General features: G+C 40.1%; 1 protein-coding gene across 7 annotated transcripts in view; it reads left to right on the top strand.

The window, feature by feature from the left end:
- Positions 1-20,040, top strand: part of FERRY3 (FERRY endosomal RAB5 effector complex subunit 3) — a 55,391-nt gene extending 35,351 nt beyond the window's left edge. For 6 of the 7 annotated variants that reach the window (XM_082349989.1, XM_082349988.1, XM_082349987.1 and 3 more), the window contains 3 exons: positions 799-856; positions 1,571-1,638; positions 2,233-10,651. In XM_082349989.1, the coding sequence (XP_082206115.1) occupies positions 799-856; positions 1,571-1,638; positions 2,233-2,325 (219 nt within the window). In that variant the 3' untranslated portion in view covers positions 2,326-10,651. Of the gene's footprint in view, positions 1-798; positions 857-1,570; positions 1,639-2,232; positions 10,652-14,077 lie in introns of those variants that run through there. The other variant, XR_014233249.1, reaches the window with a different exon arrangement.
- Positions 20,041-20,947: the final 907 nt, after the last annotated feature.

The raw sequence follows: 20,947 nt of genomic DNA, 5'->3' as shown, positions 1-20,947 counted from the left end.
TAGGGTGCTTGTTTGTTTCTGGTACTTTGTAATATCATGTTATACACAGAAAACATTTTTTTAAATTTAAATTTATTTATTTGTTTTTGGCTGCACTGGGTCTTCATTGCTGCGCGCGGGCTTTCTCTAGTTGCGGCGAGCGGGGGCTGCTCTTAGTTGCGGTGCGAGGGCTTCTCACTGCGGTGGCTTCTCTTGTAGTGGAGCACGGCCTCGAGGCACGCAGGCTTCAGTAGTTGTGACTTGCGGGCTCAGTAGTTGTGGCTCATGAGCTCAAGAGCACAGGCTCAGTAGTTGCGGCGCACGGGCTTAGTTGCTCTGTGGCATGTTGGATCTTCCCGGGCCAGGGATCGAACCCGTGTCCCCTGCATTGGCAGACAGATTCTTAACCACTGCGCCACCAGGGAAGCCCCAAGGAAAACATTTTAATGCATTGCTTATTCAAATATTGTACAATTTAATAGAATTATTCATGCTAACATATTGAGAGAAGTAGGTGGAGTTCCTGTGTCACATATATGTCTTTAGAGTTAATTATGTAGAAAGTTTTAAGGGAATGTTCATTTTTAAAATTATATTGACTAGGCTAATTCAGTTAGTTTGCATTCCACAAGTATAGTCTAACAGCTGGAACAGGTTACATGCCTAAAAACCAGAGGAAATCTAGCTGAAATTAGCTAATGGTTGCCTGTAAGTGGATGGTCAACATTATAGATAAATTAAGATCTGACCATATATATATTTTTTTTCTTTTTTACAAAGTTCAGTTAAAAACATGATTTGTTTTGTTTCTGTTTTTAGGAAATGACTATACCGTGGTGCTTAAGGAGAGCAGAACTTGTGTTTAAGTGTGTCAAAGGTAAACATAACCTTATATTTAACAACAACGACCTATATTTCTTCGTTGAAAATATTGAAAGTAGAGCAAGCCAGGAGAAAGAATTGTAGCAGTTACCCCTGTCATCTGGTGCCTCAGTTAAATGGTTTAACAAGCAAATATTTCATAGCGGCTTTTTTATCTACCTTTTTCCAATCACAAAATAAAATCTCCAGCCCTCCTTTTTTTTTTGGGCCGTGTCACACGGCCTGCAGGATCTCAGTTCCCTGACCAGGGATTGAACCTGGGTCACAGGAGTGAAAGCCTGGAATCCTAACCACTAGGCCACCAGGGAACTCCCTCCAGACCTCTTGAAATGTGAGGATATTTGGACATTGATAGAGCTTACTCTCTGTTACCTTTTATTTTCTTAAAAAGAAAAGAAAATAGAACCACGTGTTTAATTAATCTTTAATAACCTGTTTTGGCTTCATTGTGTGGAGGCAAAATAGGACTTAAGAAATGATCATTACAAGTGTTTTGACGAACTATGTGAAACCTCTCTGGCCTGGAGAAATAAGGATTGCAGAAGTTTATCTGGCCTTCAGGCTTAGCCTTTCCTACAGGCAAGTAGCTACCTAAAAAGTCAAGACGTGCAGCCCCACGATGAAAATTCAGTTTATTTTCAGTAAAGGACTACCGGTAGGTTTGAAGACCAGAACTCATAATTCAGCAAAGTCTGTTGTTCTATTTTAGGTTTCATGATGGAAATGGCTTCATGGGATGGAGGAATTTCTAGGACAGTGCAGTTTCTGGTACCACAGGTGTGTTATCTGGATAGCTCTCACCCCAGTTCAGTCTCTGTTGTGAGTCCACACTGCCGTAAACTCAAAATAGCATAAGAAAATGCTAGCGGCTTTCTGTGTTTTAAGGGGAGAAGTGTTTGGATGCCATCAAGGCACTTAGTTTACTGTCAAAGACGTTAGTATCTGCCACTCAAGGGATCTCTGATTAAACCCCAAAGCTGAACTTAACTCATCTTTCCTCCCCCGCCCCACATTTATGTTATATAGATTCATAAAGAAGGACGTGAGCAGAGAATGATTCCGTATTCTATGTAGAATTTAGCAAAACGGGTGTACTTTTATCACTGAATGCACTACTATTATCTAGGGGTTTTTCTGGTAATCAGACTTATTATTTGACAGAAACAGTGTAGGTTCTCAGAGGCTGGATCCAGAGAAACACCCCTGCCCACAGCTGTGCAGTTAAATCAGCTCTGAAAGATAGTGTTCACATATTACACTCCATGTCTAGAACTACTGCCATTACTTCCATGTTTTAAAATACTTAAACATTTTTTTAAATCAGTGATGATTTAACAAGTGCAAACTTTTTTTTTTCTTACCTCTTAACAGAGCATTTCTGAAGAAATGTTTTACCAACTTAGTAACATGCTTCCCCAGATCTTCCGAGTATCATCAACACTCACCCTGACATCCAAGCACTAAACCCCCTAGATTGATATCTGGCAGAAGAGGATGCGTAAACTATCCAGGAACTTGAGATGTGCTGGGATTCTGTCAAGCAAAAGATGCCCAGAAAGAGGACTTGCCACCCAAGCCACGAATCAAATCATGATAAACATCTGTTAAACGTTCCAAAATCCACATGCTGTACAGACTAGTGCTCAGCCCCTTACTTATACAGTTATTTTTTTCACACACACACACACACACACACACACACACACACACACACACAGTATTTTATTTTTACAAGAGATAAATAAACTGACACCAAGCATTGTGAATGGATGACCACAACAAAAGCAACAATGATTGCAATTACCAAACACGAAACACCCTCATACTATGTCATAATATTGACATTCAGTCCAGTAATCCTCCACTGTAACAGTTCCTTTACTTTGCAGTGAAAATTACACATTTTTTGCCTCTGAGTCCTTGTGGGATTTTTTTTTTTTATTCAAACAGAAAGTCACAAAAATTATAATCATCCTCATCAGTTCACTCAGTCCCATGTAATTAATTTTTTTTTTCATCTTGATCTTTTGTTAGCACTTTTATGAGTTCATCGGTTTTCCATTAGAGTTCTGAAAATGCTTATTCATTCAGTTCAGCAGTATAGTCAGTTACCAGAAACCTGTACTTGTCAGAGTCTTTTCCATGAATTCCCTGAAGATGAAACCCTTTTATAGGAACATTTTTGCGAAAGCATCAGAGTACACCCAGAACTGTCTGTAAATGACAAAAGACTTAAAAATGACCACGGTTAAAGATTTGATGAAAGTTCATTATAATGCAGTTGACAAGGAAATTTAGTTATTTCTGAGATATACATTTTAAAGTAATAACTAGAATTATGACTTATAACATACTAGAACATATAAGATTTTTAGAAATTTCATGTAATGTCTGAAACATTTATATTAACATATTTCCATACAAATAACCCAAAGAGAGTTTAGTATTAGTTGTTTTTTTGTTTGTTTTTTTACACTGCAGGTTCTTATTAGTCATCAATTTTATACACATCAGTGTATACATGTCAATCCCAATCGCCCAATTCAGCACACCACCATCCCCACCCCACCACAGTTTTCCCCCCTTGGTGTCCATACGTTTGTTCTCTACATCTGTGTCTCAACTTCTGCCCTGCAAACCGGTTTATCTGTACCATTTTTCTAGGTTCCACATACATGCGTTAATATACGTTATTTGTTTTTATCTTTCTGACTTCACTGTGTATGACAGTCTCTAGATCCATCCACGGCTCAACAAATGACTCAATTTCGTTCTTTTTTATGGCTGCGTAATATTCCATTGTATATATGTACCACAACTTCTTTATCCGTTTGTCTGTCGATGGGCATTTAGGTTGCTTCTGTGACCTGGCTATTGTAAATAGTGCTGCAGTGAACATTGGGGTGCATGTGTCTTTTTGAATTATGGTTTTCTCTGGGTATATGCCCAGTAATGGGATTGCTGGATCATAGGGTAATTCTATTTTTAGTTTTTTAAGGAACCTCCATACTGTTCTCCATAGTGGCTGTATCAATTTACATTCCCACCAACAGTGCAAGAGGGTTCCCATTTCTCCACACCCTCTCCAACATTTGTTGTTTGTAGATTTTCTGATGATGCCCATTCTAACTGGTGTGAGATGATACCTCATTGTAGTTTTGATTTGCATTTCTCTAATAATTAGTGATGTTGAACAGCTTTTCATGTGCTTCTTGGCTATCTGTATGTCTTCTTTGGAGAAATGTCTATTTAGGTCTTCTGCCCATTTCTGGATTGGGTTGTTTGTTTTTTTAATGTTGAGCTGCATGAGCTGTTTATATATTTTGGAGATTAATCGTTTGTCCGTTGATTCGTTTGCAAATATTTTCTCCCATTCTGAGGGTTGTCTTTTCGTCTTGTTTGTAGTTTCCTTTGCTGTGCAAAAGCTTTGAAGTTTCATTAGGTCCCATTTGTTTATTTTTGTTTTTATTTCCATTACTCTAGGAGGTGGATCAAATAAGATCTTGCTGTGATTTATGTCAAAGAGTATTCTTCCTATGTTTTCCTCTAAGAGTTTTATACTGTCCGGTCTTACATTTAGGTCTTGAATCCATTTTGAGTTTGTTTTTGTGTATGGTGTTAGGGAGTGTTCTAATTTCGTTCTTTTACATGTAGCTGTCCAGCTTTCCCAGCACCACTTATTGAACAGACTGTCTTTTCTCCATTGTATATCTTTGCCTCCTTTGTCAGATTAGTTGACCATATGTGCGTGGGTTTATCTCTGGGCTTTCTATCTTGTTCCACTGATCTATGTTTCTGTTTTTGTGCCAGTACCATATTGTCTTGATCACTGTAGCTTTGTAGTATAGTCTGAAGTCAGGGAGTCTGATTCCTCCAGCTCCGTTTTTTTCCCTCAAGACTGCTTTGGCTATTCGGGGTCTTTTGTGTCTCCATACAAACTTCAAGATGATTTGTTCTAGTTCTGTAAAAAATGCCATTGGTAATTTGATGGGGATTGCATTGAATCTGTAGATTGCTTTGGGTAGTATAGTCATTTTCACAATATTGATTCTTCCAATCCAAGAACATGGTATATCTCTCCATCTGTTGGTATCATCTTTCATTTCTTTCATCAGTGTCTTATAGTTTTCTGCATACAGGTCTTTTGTTTCCCTAGGTAGTTTTATTCCTAGGTATTCTTTTTGTTGCAATGGTAAATGGGAGTGTTTCCATAATTTCTCTTTCAGATTTTTCATCATTAGTGTATAGGAATGCAAGAGATTTCTGTGCATTAATTTTGTATCCTGCAACTTTACCAAATTCATTGATTAGCTCTAGTAGTTTTCTGTGGCATTTTTAGGATTCTCTATGTATAGTATGTCATCTGCAAACAGTGACAGTTTTACTTCTTCTTTTCCAATTTGTATTCCTTTTATTTCTTTTTCTTCTCTGATTGCCGTGGCTAGGACGTCCAAAACTATGTTGAATAACAGTGGTGAGAGCGGACAACCTTGTCTTGTTCGTGATCTTAGAGGAAATGGTTTCAGTTTTTCACCATTGAGAATGATGTTTGCTGTGGGTTTGTCATATATGGCCTTTATTATGTTGAGGTAGGTTCCCTCTATGCCCACTTTCTGGAGAGTTTTTATCATAAATAGGTGTTGAATTTTGTCAAAAGCTTTTTCTGCATCTATTGCAATGATCGTATGGTTTTTATTCAGTTTGTTAATATGGTGTATCACATTGATTGATTTGCGTATATTGAACAATCCTTGCATCCCTGGGATAAATCCCACTTGATCATGGTGTATGATCCTTTTAATGTGTTCTTTGTTGGATTCTGTTTGCTAGTATTTTGTTGAGGATTTTTGCCTCTATATTCATCAGTGATATTGGTCTGTCATTTTCTTTTTTTGTAGTATCTTTGTCTGGTTTTGGTATCAGGGTAATGGTGGCCTCATAGAATGAGTTTGGGAGTGTTCCTTCCCCTGCAATTTTTTGGAAGAGTTTGAGAAGGATGGCCGTTATCTCTTCTCTAAATGTTTGATAGAATTCACCTGTGAAGCCATCTGGTCCTGGACTTCTGTTTGTTGGAAGATTTTTAATCACAGTTTCAATTTCATTACTTGTGATTGGTCTGTTCATATTTTCTGTTTCTTCCTGGTTCAGTCTTGGAAAGTTATACCTTTCTAAGAACTTGTCCATTTCTTCCAGGTTGTCCATTTTATTGGCATAGAGTTGCTTGTAGTAGTCTGTTAGGATGCTTTGTATGTCTGCGGTGTATGTTGTAACTTCTTCTTTTTCATTTCTAATTTTATTGATTTGAGTCCTCTCCCTCTTTTTCTTGATGAGTCTGGCTAATGGTTTATCAATTTTGTTTATCTTCTCAAGGAACCAGCTTTTAGTTTTATTGATCTTTGCTATTGTTTTCTTTGTTTCTATTTCATTTATTTCTGCTCTGATCTTTATGATTTCTTTCCTTCTGCTAACTTTGGGTTTTGTTTGTTCTTCTTTCTCTAGTTCCTTTAGGTGTAAGGTTAGATTGTTTACATGAGATTTTTCTTGTTTCTTGAGGTAGGCTTGTATAGCTATAAACTTCCCTCTTAGAACTGCTTTTGCTGCATCCCATAGGTTTTGGATCGTCGTGTTTTCATTGTCATTTGTCTCTAGGTATTTTTTGATTTCCTCTTTGATTTCTTCAGTGATCGCTTGGTTATTTAGTAACGTATTGTTTAGCCTCCATGTGTTTGTGTTTTTTACGTTTTTTTCCCTGTAATTCATTTCTAATCTCATAGCGTTGTGGTCAGATAAGATGCTTGATATGATTTCAATTTTCTTAAATTTACTGAGGCTTGATTTGTGACCCAAGATGTGATCTATCCTGGAGAATGTTCCATGCACACTTGAGAAGAACGTGTAATCTTTTGTTTTTGGATGGAATGTCCTATAAATATCAATTAAATCTGTCTGGTCTACTGTGTCATTTAAAGCTTCTGTTTCCTTATTTATTTTCATTTTGGATGATCTGTCCATTGGTGTAAATGAGGTGTTAAAGTCCCCCACTATTATTGTGTTACTGTCGATTTCCTCTTTTATAGCTGTTAGCAGTTGCCTTATGTATTGAGGTGCACCTATGTTGGGTGCATATATATTTATAATTGTTATATTTTCTTCTTGGATTGATCCCTTGATCATTATGTAGTGTCCTTCCTCGTCTCTTGTAACATTCTTTATTTTAAAGTCTGTTTTATCTGATATGAGTATAGCTACTCCAGCTTTCTTTTGATTTCCATTTGCATGGAATATCTTTTTCCATCCCCTCACTTTCAGTCTGTACGGGTCCCTAGGTCTGAATTGGGTCTCTTGTAGACAGCATATAGATGGGTCTTGTTTTTGTATCCATTCAGCAAGCCTGTGTCTTTTGGTTGGAGCATTTAATCCATTCATGTTTAAGGTAATTATCGATATGTATGTTCCTATGACCATTTTCTTAATTGTTTTGGGTTTGTTTTTGTAGATCCTTTTCTTCTCTTGTGTTTCCCACTTAGAGAAGTTCCTTTAGCATTTGTTGTAGTGCTGGTTTGCTGGTGCTGAATTCTCTTAGCTTTTGCTTGTCTGTAAAGCTTTTGATTTCTCCATCGAATCTGAATGAGATCCTTGCCGGGTAGAGTAATCTTGGTTGTAGGTTCTTCCCTTTCATCACTTTAAGTATATCATGCCACTCCCTTCTGGCTAGTAGAGTTTCTGCTGAGAAATCAACTGTTAACCTTATGGGAGTTCACTTGTATGTTATTTGTCATTTTTCCCTTGCTGCTTTCAATAATTTTCTTTGTCTTTAATTTTTGCCAATTTGATTACTATGTGTCTCGGCGTGTTTCTCCTTGGGTTTATCCTGTATGGGACTCTCTGTGCTTCCTGGACTTGGGTGGCTATTTCCTTTCCCATGTTAGGGAAGTTTTTGACTATAATCTCTTCAAATATTTTCTCAGGTCCTTTCTCTCTCTCTTCTCCTTCTGGGACCCCTATAATGCGAATGTTGTTGCATCTAATGTTGTCCCAGAGGTCTCTTAGGCTGTCTTCATTTGTTTTCATTCTTTTTTCTTTATTCTTTTCCGCAGCAGTGAATTCCACAATTCTGTCTTCCAGGTCACTTATCCATTCTTCTGCCTCAGTTATTCTGCTATTGATTCCTTCTAGTATAGTTTTCATTTCAGTTATTGTATTGTTCATCTCTGTTTGTTTGTTCTTTAATTCTTCTAGGTCTTTGTTAAACGTTTCTTGCATCTTCTCGATCTTTGCCTCCATTGTTTTTCCGAGGTCCTGGATCATCTTCACTATCATTCTGAATTCTTTTTCTGGAAGGTTGCCTCTCTCCACTTCATTTAGTTGTTTTTCTGGGGTTTTATCTTGTTCCTTCATCTGGTACATAGCCATCTGCCTTTTCATCTTGTCTATCTGTCTGTGAATGTGGTTTTTGTTCCACAGGCTGCAGGATTGTAGTTCTTCTTTCTTCTTCTCTCTGCCCTCTGGTGGATGAGGCTATCTAAGAGTCTTGATGGGAGGGACTGGTGGTGGCTAGAGCTGACTGTTGCTCTGGTGGGCAGAGCTCAGTAAAACTTTAATCCACTGGACTGTTGATGGGTGGGGCTGGGTTCCGTCCCTGTTGGTTGTTTGGCCTGAGGCAACCCAGCACTGGAGCTTACCCGGGCTCTTTGTTGGGGATAGTGACAGACTCTGGGAGGGCTCACGCCAAGGAGTACTTCCCAGAACTTCTGCTGCCAGTGTCCGTGTTCTCATGGTGAGACACAGCCACCCCCTGCCTCTGCAGGAGACCCTCCAACACCAGCAGGTAGGTCTGGTTCAGTCTCCCCCAGGGTCACTGCTCCTTCCCCTGGGTCCCGATGCACACACTACTTTGTGTGTGGCCTCCAAGAGTGGAGTCTCTGTTTCCCCCAGTCCTGTCAAAGTCCTGCAATCAATTCCCACTAGGCTTCAAAGTCTGATTCTCTAGGAATTCCTCTTCCCGTTGCTGGACCCCCAGGTTGGGAAGCCTGATGTGGGGCCCAGAACCTTCACTCCAGTGGGTGGACTTCTGTGGCATAAGTGTTCTCCAGTTTGTGAGTCACCCACGCAGCAGTTACGGGATTTGATTTTACTGTGATTGCGCCCCTCCTACCATCTCATTGTGGCTCCTCCTTTGTCTTTGGATGTGGGGTATCTTTTTCGGTGAGTTCCAGTGTCTTCCTGTCGATGACTGTCCAGCAGCTAGCTGTGATTCTGGTGTTCTCGCAAGAGGGAGTGAGAGCATGTCCTTCTACTCCGCCATCTTGGTTCCTCTCCTCTATACAGTTATTCTTAAAGTCTCTTTATGAAAAAAAAGTGTCCTTTTTTCCTACCATTGTGTCCTATCTGAATATTCGTGAGTTAAAACTTCCTGTGTGTCACACACAGACACTAGGTGTAGGAGACTATTCACTAAAATTTCATGGAGATATTTGACTTTTCCAAAAGGTTTGAATCATACCAGGTACAAGGCTTAATTAACATACAAATAAAACCTTCCCTCTACCTTATTTTCCAATTAAATTTTAAAAATTACAAAGCAGTGAAATATACATTGCAAGTATAGATTTCTTGTGATAATCTTTTTATAGAAGCATATGGACAAATGTGACTTTTAAATCCCTCCCTTTCAGAAACTTGCTTTTAAGTTACTCTTTCTAAGGTTTTATAAGAGTCAAGAAAGGACTTTGGATTCTTTACCCTTGTCTCATCTTCCCTTTGTGGCCTTGTCGTTGTCTATTAATAACGTTTCGTGGACTGGGAAAGTAGTGTGCCTACGTGCGGGCCTGGTGGAAGTTGGTCTAAAGCAGCACCTGGCAGTGTTTTCGTGACATTGAGTCAACATGGTGATGATCAGACAGCGAGGAGCATCTTTATTTCTGCTTACTGCGTTCTCAGCTTCCTTAATCATTCGGCTTCCTGCATTACTTTGACGATAACTGTGTCCCCATTTCTGTCTCTGCTGTTTTGCCACCTTTTCCACTGTCTTTCCTTGTGGAACTACATTCTCAGATGCTCCCTATCCCTTACCTATCCCATCTAGAACATATTTGCTACGAGTAGTGACGACAACGAATAAAGGCATCTACAAAAGCAATAGTTTCATCCAATCCAAATTGTATGCAGATTGTAACTGGCCAGCAGACTGAACTGGAGGACCTCTGACATCATCATAAGATCGTCTGTCTTGATTCCAAGAAACAAAAAGCACTCTATTAGTATGCCTAAATGTAATAACTTATGGAAACTCTTTTGGCACAGAAAAAACTTTCTCATAGAATGTGTCTTGATTTTCTACTCAAGGAAACAACTGTCCAGTAACAACCCTAAGGAGAACACCACTCCAGACTGGGTCCATTACTCACTAACACTTTCCACATCCTTTTCCAAAGAGCCTGGTGATCCCACCAAGAACAAGGTAGGTGCTCTGTCCTTGGAGCAAGAAATTGTCTTCTGAGCATGAATGCTACCATTGCAACTGCTTCTAATGCAAAGCCAGGTAGACAGATAGAAAACTGGGCTGTGCGAGACCAGGGTCAGAGACTGTTGGGGTTTGTACTATGACAGGTCGAGTTGAAGTGGGTGTAGTATGATCAAAAGATGTTCAGTTTATGCCTATTCAATAAATTAGGAGTTTGGGATTAGCAGATACAAACTACTATATATAATATAAAATAGATAACAAGGTCCTACCTATAGTACAGGGAACTATAGTCAATATCTTATAATAAACTATAAGGGAAAAGAATCTGAAAAAGTATGTATATATGTATCTGAATCACTTTACTGTACACCAGAAACTAACAGAACATTGTAAATCAACGATACTTCAGTAAAATTAAATTAAAAAAAAATTTTTAGTAAATGAATAAAAGGCATTCAAAAAGAGGAGAATCTTTTCACAGAATTCCTGTAACTAAGTATTAAGCCAACAACTTGAAGGGTGCAGCCAGGGGTCAGGTGCAGGGATAAGGGTTCATTCACAGAAGGTGGGTGAGAGCTGCTACCCAGCCCTTCCTTTGTCACCTCAAGGCTGTTTTATTAGGTATTAAGTGGTGGCTTTCACAGCAGGGCAATTTAAAGGTACCATTTGGCCTATGAAATCAAAATAAATGTATTAGGTGTCTGTTTTTCACATGGTGCTATATTATGAAATATACAGAAGTGGTAAGATTGGAAAAAATCAAGCTATGGTGTTACATACCACTTTTATGAAGACACACCAAACACTAAGCCGATAACAAATACATAACTTAAAATACTACACGGTAAAGATTTTAGATGAAGTCTGTAGTTTTGTATTTGGACTGAGAAGGATGAGATTAAGACTATTTCCCCGAGTGTTCTAGAAGCCTTCTTGGATGGGCGTGGTCTCAGACACTCCATGAATGATGTGAAGAAGATGGCTTGGCAGGCTGAGAAGAGAAGGGGCATCCTCGGTATCAGGTCCAGATGGGAGCAGGAGTAGCTAAAGGAGGCGGGATACGCAGGCCGGACGGTGAAGAAGCTGATCTCAAGAGCCTCCTGGGGGTACCGGGCAGGACCCGGGCCTTCGTGCAGACATTGGTGAAGGCTGTCTCACTGAGCGTCAGGTTCTCTATTTGTACAACCAGGTAAGCATTCCTACGACAGACGACAAGGTCCTCAAGGCTTTAAAAACACACTTTGGAAAGGAGGCAGGCACTGAGCCTGAGGTCTCCAGTCCCTACTGCCCTTTCCTCCCCTGCCCCCATTTCTGTTCTCAAAGCACAAAACCCAGCGAGGCTGTAACCTTGCCTCGATGGGGAAGGGTGGCACCAGCTGTTCCTCGGAATGACATCGCGATGGGAATGGAAGAAATGCATGAAAAGGAATTTCAAGAGAAACACAACTTAGGTTGCCTGGGCGCTGGCAGATCTCTTACTGGCACAGTACATGCTGTCTGTGTCACTGCAGTTGGATCCTGGCTGATTCTCACAAGAAGAAAAAACGTTCCACAAAGGAAAGGTGAATTCACGGAAAGATTCCTGTTCAAGAGGCCCTCGGGAGAATCAGGAGAGCCGTGGTGAAAGAACCAACAAAGCTGAAAGAGTGGCTCCTCAGGCCTATTCTCCAGCTTCTAGGTGAAGAAGTTTGCTTCTGTTACTTAGTTTTCCCATTTAGGTGAAATTGGACTGCTTTGCCTAAAAGAAGTCAGGGCAGTGTAAAAATCCTTATCATTATTTAGAAATAATAAAAAATATTTTATAACACCTATTTACAAAAAGTTCCATGTGTTCAGAACCATTTAGATGGATGGTTTTCTATCCTTGAACCATCAAAGAACCTTTCCATTATCTCCCCCCATATTTCCCTGAAATGTTCTGAAAACTTTCCCTTAGCAAACAATTTGAGCAGTTATCTATTTTTCATTCATCAAAGATATGTCTGTGGAGCTGAGAGATAGATGGTATTAGCAAACAATAGATAGTATCATGGCATAGGATTATCACTGTACAGGGACTTCCCTGGTGGCACAATGGTTAAGAATCCACCTGCCAATGCAGGGGACACAGATTTGAGCCCTGGTCCAGGAAGATCCCACATGCCGCGGAGCAGCTAAGCCCATGCACCGTAACTACTGAGCCTGTTCTCTAGAGCCCGTGCGCCACAACTACTGAGGCTGCGTGCTGCAACTACTGAAGCCCGTGCTCCTAGAGCCCATGCTGCAAAAAGAGGAGCCACCGTAATGAGAAGCCCGCGCACTGCAACGAAGAGTAGCCCCCGCTCACCACAACTAGAGAAAGCCTGCACGCAGCAACGAAGACCCAACGCAGCCAAAAATAAAATTAAATAAAATAAATAAAATACTGATGAATTACAAAAAAAAAGAATTATCACTCTATAGTTCCAGGCGGGTTCACAAAATCAAAAACAAAACCTTGCCATTTTATGTTAACCTGTGAAGTCTTGTCCTAGTGAAATGTATTTTTGGAAAGATTTTTTTTCAATAGCTCAGTGACATATTTAAGACAACTCTAAGGACCACTAATTCCAGAAACCTCAAGTTGGGAAACACAGCTTTAGAAGGAAATATTTACATGAGAATATGTTACAAAGGGAGGGTGGGGTAAGGACCACGTAGTGGCAGATTGACCTGAGTCCCGTTCAATACACAACAAGTGTTTGCCGAGTTTCTTCTGTACACGAAGGCACAGAGCTGAGCAAGATCCAGCCTCTAGAAGGCTGTACAAAGGCGATGGACTTGAGGAGTTATTTGATTAAAGTAAGAAGATTTAGACTTTTCTGTGACCTGTGATGCTGACAATCTCCCATGGCCAGAACAAAATCCCAACTAAAGCCCGGGAATGGATGGGTAGCCTCCTGAGGTTCCCTGCAGGACTAACACGTGAGGTCCTGTTCCATATACACAGCTACAGTTACTACTACTGCTTTTCCTGTCTTCCCAGAAGAAGCAGAGTTCCTCCTATGTCCGAGTCTGAGAACTGGCTCAACTTCATGCTACATGCAATGAATCCTCATTCATCATGGCCTCTACATTTGCAAATTCTCCTGCTTGCTAAAATGTATTTGTAACTCCAAAATAATAAAGCATTTACAAAAGCAATAGTCTCATCAACTCCAAGTTGCGTGGATATTGTAACTGACCCTCAGGATGAAAGGGGGGCCCTTTGGCACCGTCTTGGACATCATCTGTGCACATGCACAGAGCAGCGGAAAACTGAGTCGCCGGACACACACACATTCCCAGCTGAGAGAAGAAGGGTGACCCTCCACCTTCCGGTCTCAGCTCCACTAACATAAACAAGTGTCCTTTTCAAGGTCTATTTCCTGCCACATTTTTTACATTTTTGTGCTTTTTCTTGGTGATTTTGCTGTTTAAAATGACCCTCAAGTGTAGTGCTGAAAGGCTATCTGGGGTTCGTAAGTGCAAGGAAGGTGTGATGTGCCTTATGGAGAAATACAGGTGTTAGATGAGCTGTGTCCACTTAGGCATCAGTTGCGGCGCTGCTGGTTGTGAGTTCAATGTTAATGAGTCAACAATCTGTATTAAATAAGGAGTGTTTAGAAAGAAACACACATAAGAAAGGTTATGTATTGACTGGCTGATGAAAATGTGATGAGAGGCTTGCAGGATTTGCTAACGCAGGGTCCACAGCACCAGAGTCGACTGTCTGCCTGTCTTCTCTCGCAGGCAGGAGAGCATGACGAGCTCTCTGTGGATGCCTTTGGCACATGGAGAATGAAACCCGGAACACAGTACCCAAGAAGCACGCAGATCCTTTCTGGAGATGTCTAGGGATGAAGCAGAAACGGTGCAGTTTCGGTGTGACACCTGTGTTAGTGGGTCTCTCCCTCCCTCTGTGTTCTCTTCTGCTTTCTATCCTTTCCTTTTCTTTCTTTATGGTGAAGTCCTGGTTCCTTGTTATCTGCTCCTCTGTGCTCAAAACTCTCAGCATGACAGTCTGACATCAGATATGGGAACCCAGTTAAACAAATCTGCCTCAAAGACTGCCTCCCTGATTTACTTGCCATGGCTTGTCCCCAGGCGTATTAGCTACCCTCGGAAGCGTGTTTCCTCATCTGTAAGCTAGGAAACATTAATAATAGTATCTACCTCACTTAGTGGTTGGGAGGATTAAAGAAGAAAGCGCACACGACCTGGCATATAGTCATTCTATAAATATATGCTACTATTATCCTTCCTTCCTTTCTTCCTTCCTGTCTGACCTTTCTCCTCTTTTCCTTCTTTCCTTTCACTGGATCGTAGGGACACGAAGTCACTTACCTCACCGTGTCCTCAGGCAGCGTGCAGCCCAATTGAGTTGGGACGAGAACTCAGGGTAACTCGCAGGACCAGTCCGCACACAGGAAGGTACACAGTCAGTGCAGAATACGATGCACATAGATGGCTGTGGACGTCAAAACAGAAACATGAGCAATGCATTGGGCCGAGAGGGATGTTGAGCCCCTTGGGAGCAGTTGGCCTGGCCCTTTCTCTGGCATGGAGTGCGTATCCCCTGGAGCTTTCGTCCCTCTCAATGGGCAAGCACAAATCTCCTGGCAGACACACAACGCCGCCTGTGCCAGGAGCGGCAACAAATTCAAAGGACTGGGGGGAGGGGGGCAGGTGAGAGTGTCAGGAGGAAGTCACAGGGTAGGTGACTAACCCTGTATTTGAGTGGAGCAGGAAGGACTCTCACATTTTTATCGGGTGAATCTGGATTTTGGACATAACGATAGTATGAAGTAGTTCGGAGATTTAAAGTCTGCTGCCCCGGGAGCAGGAGCATAGAATTTGCCCCTGGGATGCTTTCTTCCCTGGTTCATCTCTGAGGATCTCCTGTCCGTGCGCTGATCAGCTGTGTGCTGTTGTGCAGATGACTCACTGAGGCCAGAGGATTAAATACTGGCAAAGGATTCAGTTCCAGGAAGGTTAGGGAAGACGTCCCGGGGATGAGAGAAGAGAATGTGAACTCAGAAATCCCTGGTCCACTCCCTCGGCTCTGCGTGTGTGGTGACGGTGAAGTAGGGAGGGGGCAAGAGGGCAAGTTCATGTCTTTGTTCTTTTTTAAAACCCTCTAGGCCACCTTGTCTGGGGTAGCACATTGGACATTTACTCTTCTGTGTAAATTTTCTTTTATTGTGAAATACTTCACACATACAGAGAAGCTAGGAGAATTAGATAACAAATCCTCATTTCTCTACTACCTATATTCGTGCAATCTTAACATTTTGCTGTGTTTGCTTTGGGTCTCTCTTAAGACATAAAACATCAAAGATACAGTTGAACCCTTGTCCCTTTTGCCCCTCCTGCATTCTGTGCTCCTCCTTATGTCAGCTATTTCTCAGCAACAAACCACTTGGAAACTTAGTGGCTGAAACAATAAGCCCTTATTACTCTTCATGACTCCTTGGTCACCTCGGCTGCTCTGGTCTTACCTGGGCTCAGTCTTCAGATCCGCTTCAGTAGGTCAGGTGGGCGGCTCTGATGATCTTGGCTTGTCTCTCTCAGGTGTTTGGAGGTCAACTGGCTGTAGGCTGGAATAGGCTGACCTCAGCTGGGACACCTGGACTGTCGTTCACTGGGTCTCATCCTCCAGGAGGCTGGCCCCAACTTGCTCACGTGCGTCAGCAGATCGGAAAGGACAGTGGGATCGTGCGGTGCCTCTGAGGCCTAGACTCAGAACTGACACACGTCACTTATATACCACATTCCGTTGGTTAAAGCAAGTCCCAAGGCCATCGCATATTCTAGGAGTGAGGTAATAGGCTCCTTGTTTTGATGAGAAGTGCTACTAAAGTCCCATAGCAAAAAGCATGGACACAGGATGGGAGAAAAATTGGGAATATTTCTGCTACCAATGTATCAGTCTTTCCTCAGTATTGATTGCTGTCTTAACTTTGATGTTCTTCATTCTCCTGGGTTTATTTATAGTTTCAGTGCGTATCTGTATAGTGTACATCCATGTCTATACAGTGTAGCCATGAAATGTGTCGTATCGAGATGTGCCGAAGGTGTCATACTGAAAGCATTGTCTTCTGCATGTCACTCAACAGCTTGCTTTTGTTAAACCCCATATCATGCTTTTGAGATTTAACCATACTGATACAGATAGAGCCACTTCATTCATTTTAGCTGCTGTATACTATTTTTGAGTACTCTGAATTATATGCTTACGGCCCAGTTTGTTTATTTGTTTATTCTCCTCTTGATAGACAGTGAGGCGCTTTGCATTGTGCATGCACGTTAGCTTCTCCAGGGTGTATCTCTGTGAGTGGAATTGCTGGATTCTAGAGTATTAACAACTTCAAATTTGTTAGTTCCAAATTTAACTCCAAAGTGTTTGTCCCAAATTCCCCTTCCACTGACAGCATATGAACACTCCTTTTTTTTTCCATATCCTCGTAGAAACCAAGCAAGAGCTTTCAGAAATTTTAATTTTTGCCATTCCAGTAAGAAATAGTGCCATTTGGTTTTGCATTTCTGTTGTCACTGGTGATGTTGTGTAGCATAGCATGTTTGTTGGCCATTGTGATTTCCCTGGTCATGAACTGTCTGAATAATATTTGAGGAACCTCCAGACTGTTTTCCACAGTGACTGCACCTGTTTACATTCTCACCAACCGTGCACAAGGGTTCCCTTTTCTACACATCTTTGCCAACACTTGTTGTCTCTTGTCTTTTTGATAATAGCCATTATAACAGGTGTGAAGTGATATCTCATTGCACTTTTGATTTGCATTTCCCTGATTGTTAGTGATATTGAGCATCTTTTCATGTACCTATTGGCTATTTGTATGTCTCTTTGGAAAAATGCCTATTCGGTTCCTCTGCCGATTTTTTAATTGAGTTGTTTCTTTGTTTGTTTTTGTTATTGAGTTGTATGAGTTCCTTATATATTTTGGATATTAACCCCTTATCAGATACATGATTTGCAAATATTTTCTCCCATTCCATACATAGGTTGCGTTTTCATTTTGTTGATGGTTTCCTTTGCTGTGCAGAAGCTCTTTAGTTTGGAATAGTCCCACTTGTTTATTTTTGCTTTTGTTGCCTTTCTTTTAGTGTCAAATCCAAAAAATCATTGCCAAGGCCAATGTCAAGGAGCTTATGCCGTACGTTTTCTTCTAGGAGTTTTATGGTTTCAGGTGTTAACATTCAAGTCTTTAATACATTTTGAGTTGAATTTTGTGAGTGGTTTAAGATGAGGGTTCAGTTTTATTCTTTTGCTTGTGACTGTCCAGTTTTCCCAACACTATTTATTGAAGAGCCTGTCCTTTCCCCGTTGTATATCCTTGGCTCCTTTGTCATAAATTAATTGACCATTTGTGTGTGGATCTATTTCTGGGCTCTCTATTCTGTTTCACTATTTTATGCCAATACTATCCTCTTCTGAGTACTATGGCTTTGTAATATAGTTTGATCAAGAACTGTGATGCCTCCAGTCTTGTTCTTTCTCAAGATTGTTTTTGCTATTCAGAGACTTTTGTGGTTCAATACAAATTTTTAAATTATTTTTTCTATTTCTGAGAAAAATGCTGTTGGAATCTTGACAGAAGACTGCATTGAATCTGTAGACTGCTTTGGGTAGTATGGAATTTTAATAATATTAATTCTTCCAATCCTTGAGCACAGAATATCTGTCCATTTATTTGTATCTTCTTCAGTTTCTTGCATCAGTGTCTTAGAGTTTTCAGTGTAGAGATCCTTCACCTTCTTGGTTAAATTTATTCCTAGATATTTTATTCTTTTTGATGTAATTGTAAATGGGATTCTTTCCTTAGTTTCTCTTCCTGATTGATAGTTTGTTGTTAGTGTGTAGAAATACAAATGATTTTTATATTGATTTTGTATCCTGCACCTTTACCAAATTTGTCTATTGGTTCTAACTTTTTTGGTGGACTCTTGACAGTTTTTTAACATGTAATACTATGTCATCTGCAAATAGAGACAGTTTTACTTTTTTTTTTCTTATTTGGACACCTTATTTTTTTTTCCTGCCTAATTGATCTGGCCAGGACTTCCAGTGCCATATTAAATAAAGGTGGCAAGAGCAGGCATCCTTGTCTTGTTCCTGGTCTTAGAGGAAGAGCTTTCAGCTTTTCACCATAGAATATAATGTTAGCTGTGGGCTTGACATGTATGGCCTTGACATCCCATTGGCTAGAACCTAGTTACATGTTCACACCTACATGCAAAAGAGTTGGGAAATTGAGTCCCTTTTTTGGGTGCCATGTCCCAACTAAAAACTGGTATTCCTATGTCTATAGAAGAAGAAAACAAATATTAAGGACAACCAGCAGATTGCCATCCCTACATTATATCATTTTGATCTTTAAGCAAGCCTATGAGATAGATATCGTATCTGTTTTATTTCTAAGGAAAAGTAATTTGCCCAAGGTAATACAGTTACTAGAGAGGAGTTTAGACTCAAAGCCAGATCTCTGTGACACCAAAATTCTTCAAAGTGCTGTTGTAAGTCAGACCTGAATGCATGGCTGGTTACATTTGGTTAGAGCTCTCTGTCAAAATATTGAAGGAGACTTTGGAGTCAAAAAGACCTGAACTGATCCACCGGCAGGGCCAAGCCTAAGAAGAGGTAAACAAAATGCCAAGAGTGAAATATATAAGAAAGCATTCACTCTCAGGGGTGTGCAAGCATTCACAACCGTGGGAGTAAATGCTCCTTAAATTTGGTCCGTAGCCATCTCACTTGCCTCACCCTACTACCAACCCTACTTATCATTTCCATTACTGACCAGATATGACCTTGGACAAATATTTCATGTCTTTGACTCTTTGTTTACTTGTCTCTAAAGTACCTTTTCCCCCCTCTCAACTTCATAAAATCAGGCAAGAAAAAAAAAAAAAGGAAATGTGAGAATGCTTTACAAATTATAAAGTTATGAAAAGATAAGATTTAATTTGATTCTTGAGAGCCAAAGCCATTTTTGAATATGAGGATCTTAATATCTTTTGGGGGGTGAGGCAGGACATGGATGGGTGGGTGGGAAGATGGAAGGAAATTAAATAAGTAAATAAGTATGTGTTGAGTATGTCTTTTGTGTCATACACTGTTTTAAATATAGAAATATTACATAAAGGTGAACAAGACACATCATCTCATCTCCTGTCCAGTAGGAGAGATATAGTAGATCAATAAACAAATACATATGTAACCCTATGGGAAGATAAGGGAACATAAATGATATGACAATAAGGGAAGGCTTTTATGATAAAATGACATTTAAGCTAAGACCTGAAAAATTAATATTAGTTAGCCAGACAGAGTACAGGAAGATGCTTTCCCAGGTTGAGGAAATAAAATGAAACAAATAAACAAAAATTTTAAAAACAGCAGTTGCAGTAAGTACACTGAGTAGGGAAACTAAATTCCCAGATTTCTGGTACAGGGAATGTACCAAGGAAATCATAGAGAGGGAGAAGTTGAAACCTACACCATAAAATAGTTTATGAGCTCCTGGGCTTACTCCAGAGGTGTGCCAGCATGGATCTGATCCTAAACCTCATACTAAAAACTTTGAGAATTGAACGATGTGGTAGACCACCACCCAGATTCCAGGCTGTCCACTGAGAAGCACCCATGCAAGAAAAATTCTAATAGCACTGCAAAGACTTTGAAAATGGAACTGTCATTCAAACCATAACCCACAACATGTTTGTCTGAACTTGTGGCCTGAAACAAACCGGGTTGATTTCCTGCTAGGAGAAAAATATCAACATTCTCCATAGGATTTAAACAAAACCTAGGATCTGATAACATAATATTTTAAATGTCCTGAATACAATCTAAAAACACTTGCCATACAAAGAACAAGAAAAATCTCAACTCCCAAAAGACAACCTAAGATGGCACAGATATTGGGATTATACCGCAAAGCTATTATTAAAACATGCTTTATGAAATAAATACAAACTCTCTTGAAATGAATAAAAAGAATTCTTAGCCAAGAAATAGATATAAAGAAGAACTGCATGGAAACTTTAGAGCTAAAAAATTCAATCTTCAAAATAAAGGAATCCTGAATAGGATCAGAAGCAGAATGGAGATGACAGAGAGAGGAATTAGTGAACTTGAAGATAGATTGATAGAAATTCTTCATGCTAAACAACAGAGAGAAAAAAAGATTGGTGAAAAAATGAGCTGAGCCTCAGGGGACTGTGAGAAAATAGCAAAATGTCCAACACTCATGTCATTAGAGTCCCAAGAGGCGAAAGAATGTGGTACTGAAACAATATTCAAAGAAATATTGGCTGAAAACTTCCCAATTAATGAATGATATAAACTTACAGATTCAAGAAGTTCAGTAAATCCCAAACAGGATAAATGCAATGAAATCTACACCCAGACACATCATAATCAAACTGCTGAAAACTAAAAACAAACAAAAAAAATCTTGAAAGCAGCCAGAAAATAACAATGCATTACCTACAGGGCAACACCAATAGGAGTGGCAGTAGATTTCTCATTAGAAACCATGGAAGCAGGAGGAAGTGGAAAAAGACTGTCAACCCAGAATTCTACCCAGTGAAAATATC

The sequence above is a fragment of the Balaenoptera borealis genome (assembly GCF_965194805.1).
Source record: "Balaenoptera borealis genome assembly, chromosome: 13".
In the NCBI taxonomy this organism is placed as follows: Eukaryota; Metazoa; Chordata; class Mammalia; order Artiodactyla; family Balaenopteridae; genus Balaenoptera; species Balaenoptera borealis.
This window is presented reverse-complemented; position numbering and strand designations above follow the sequence as displayed.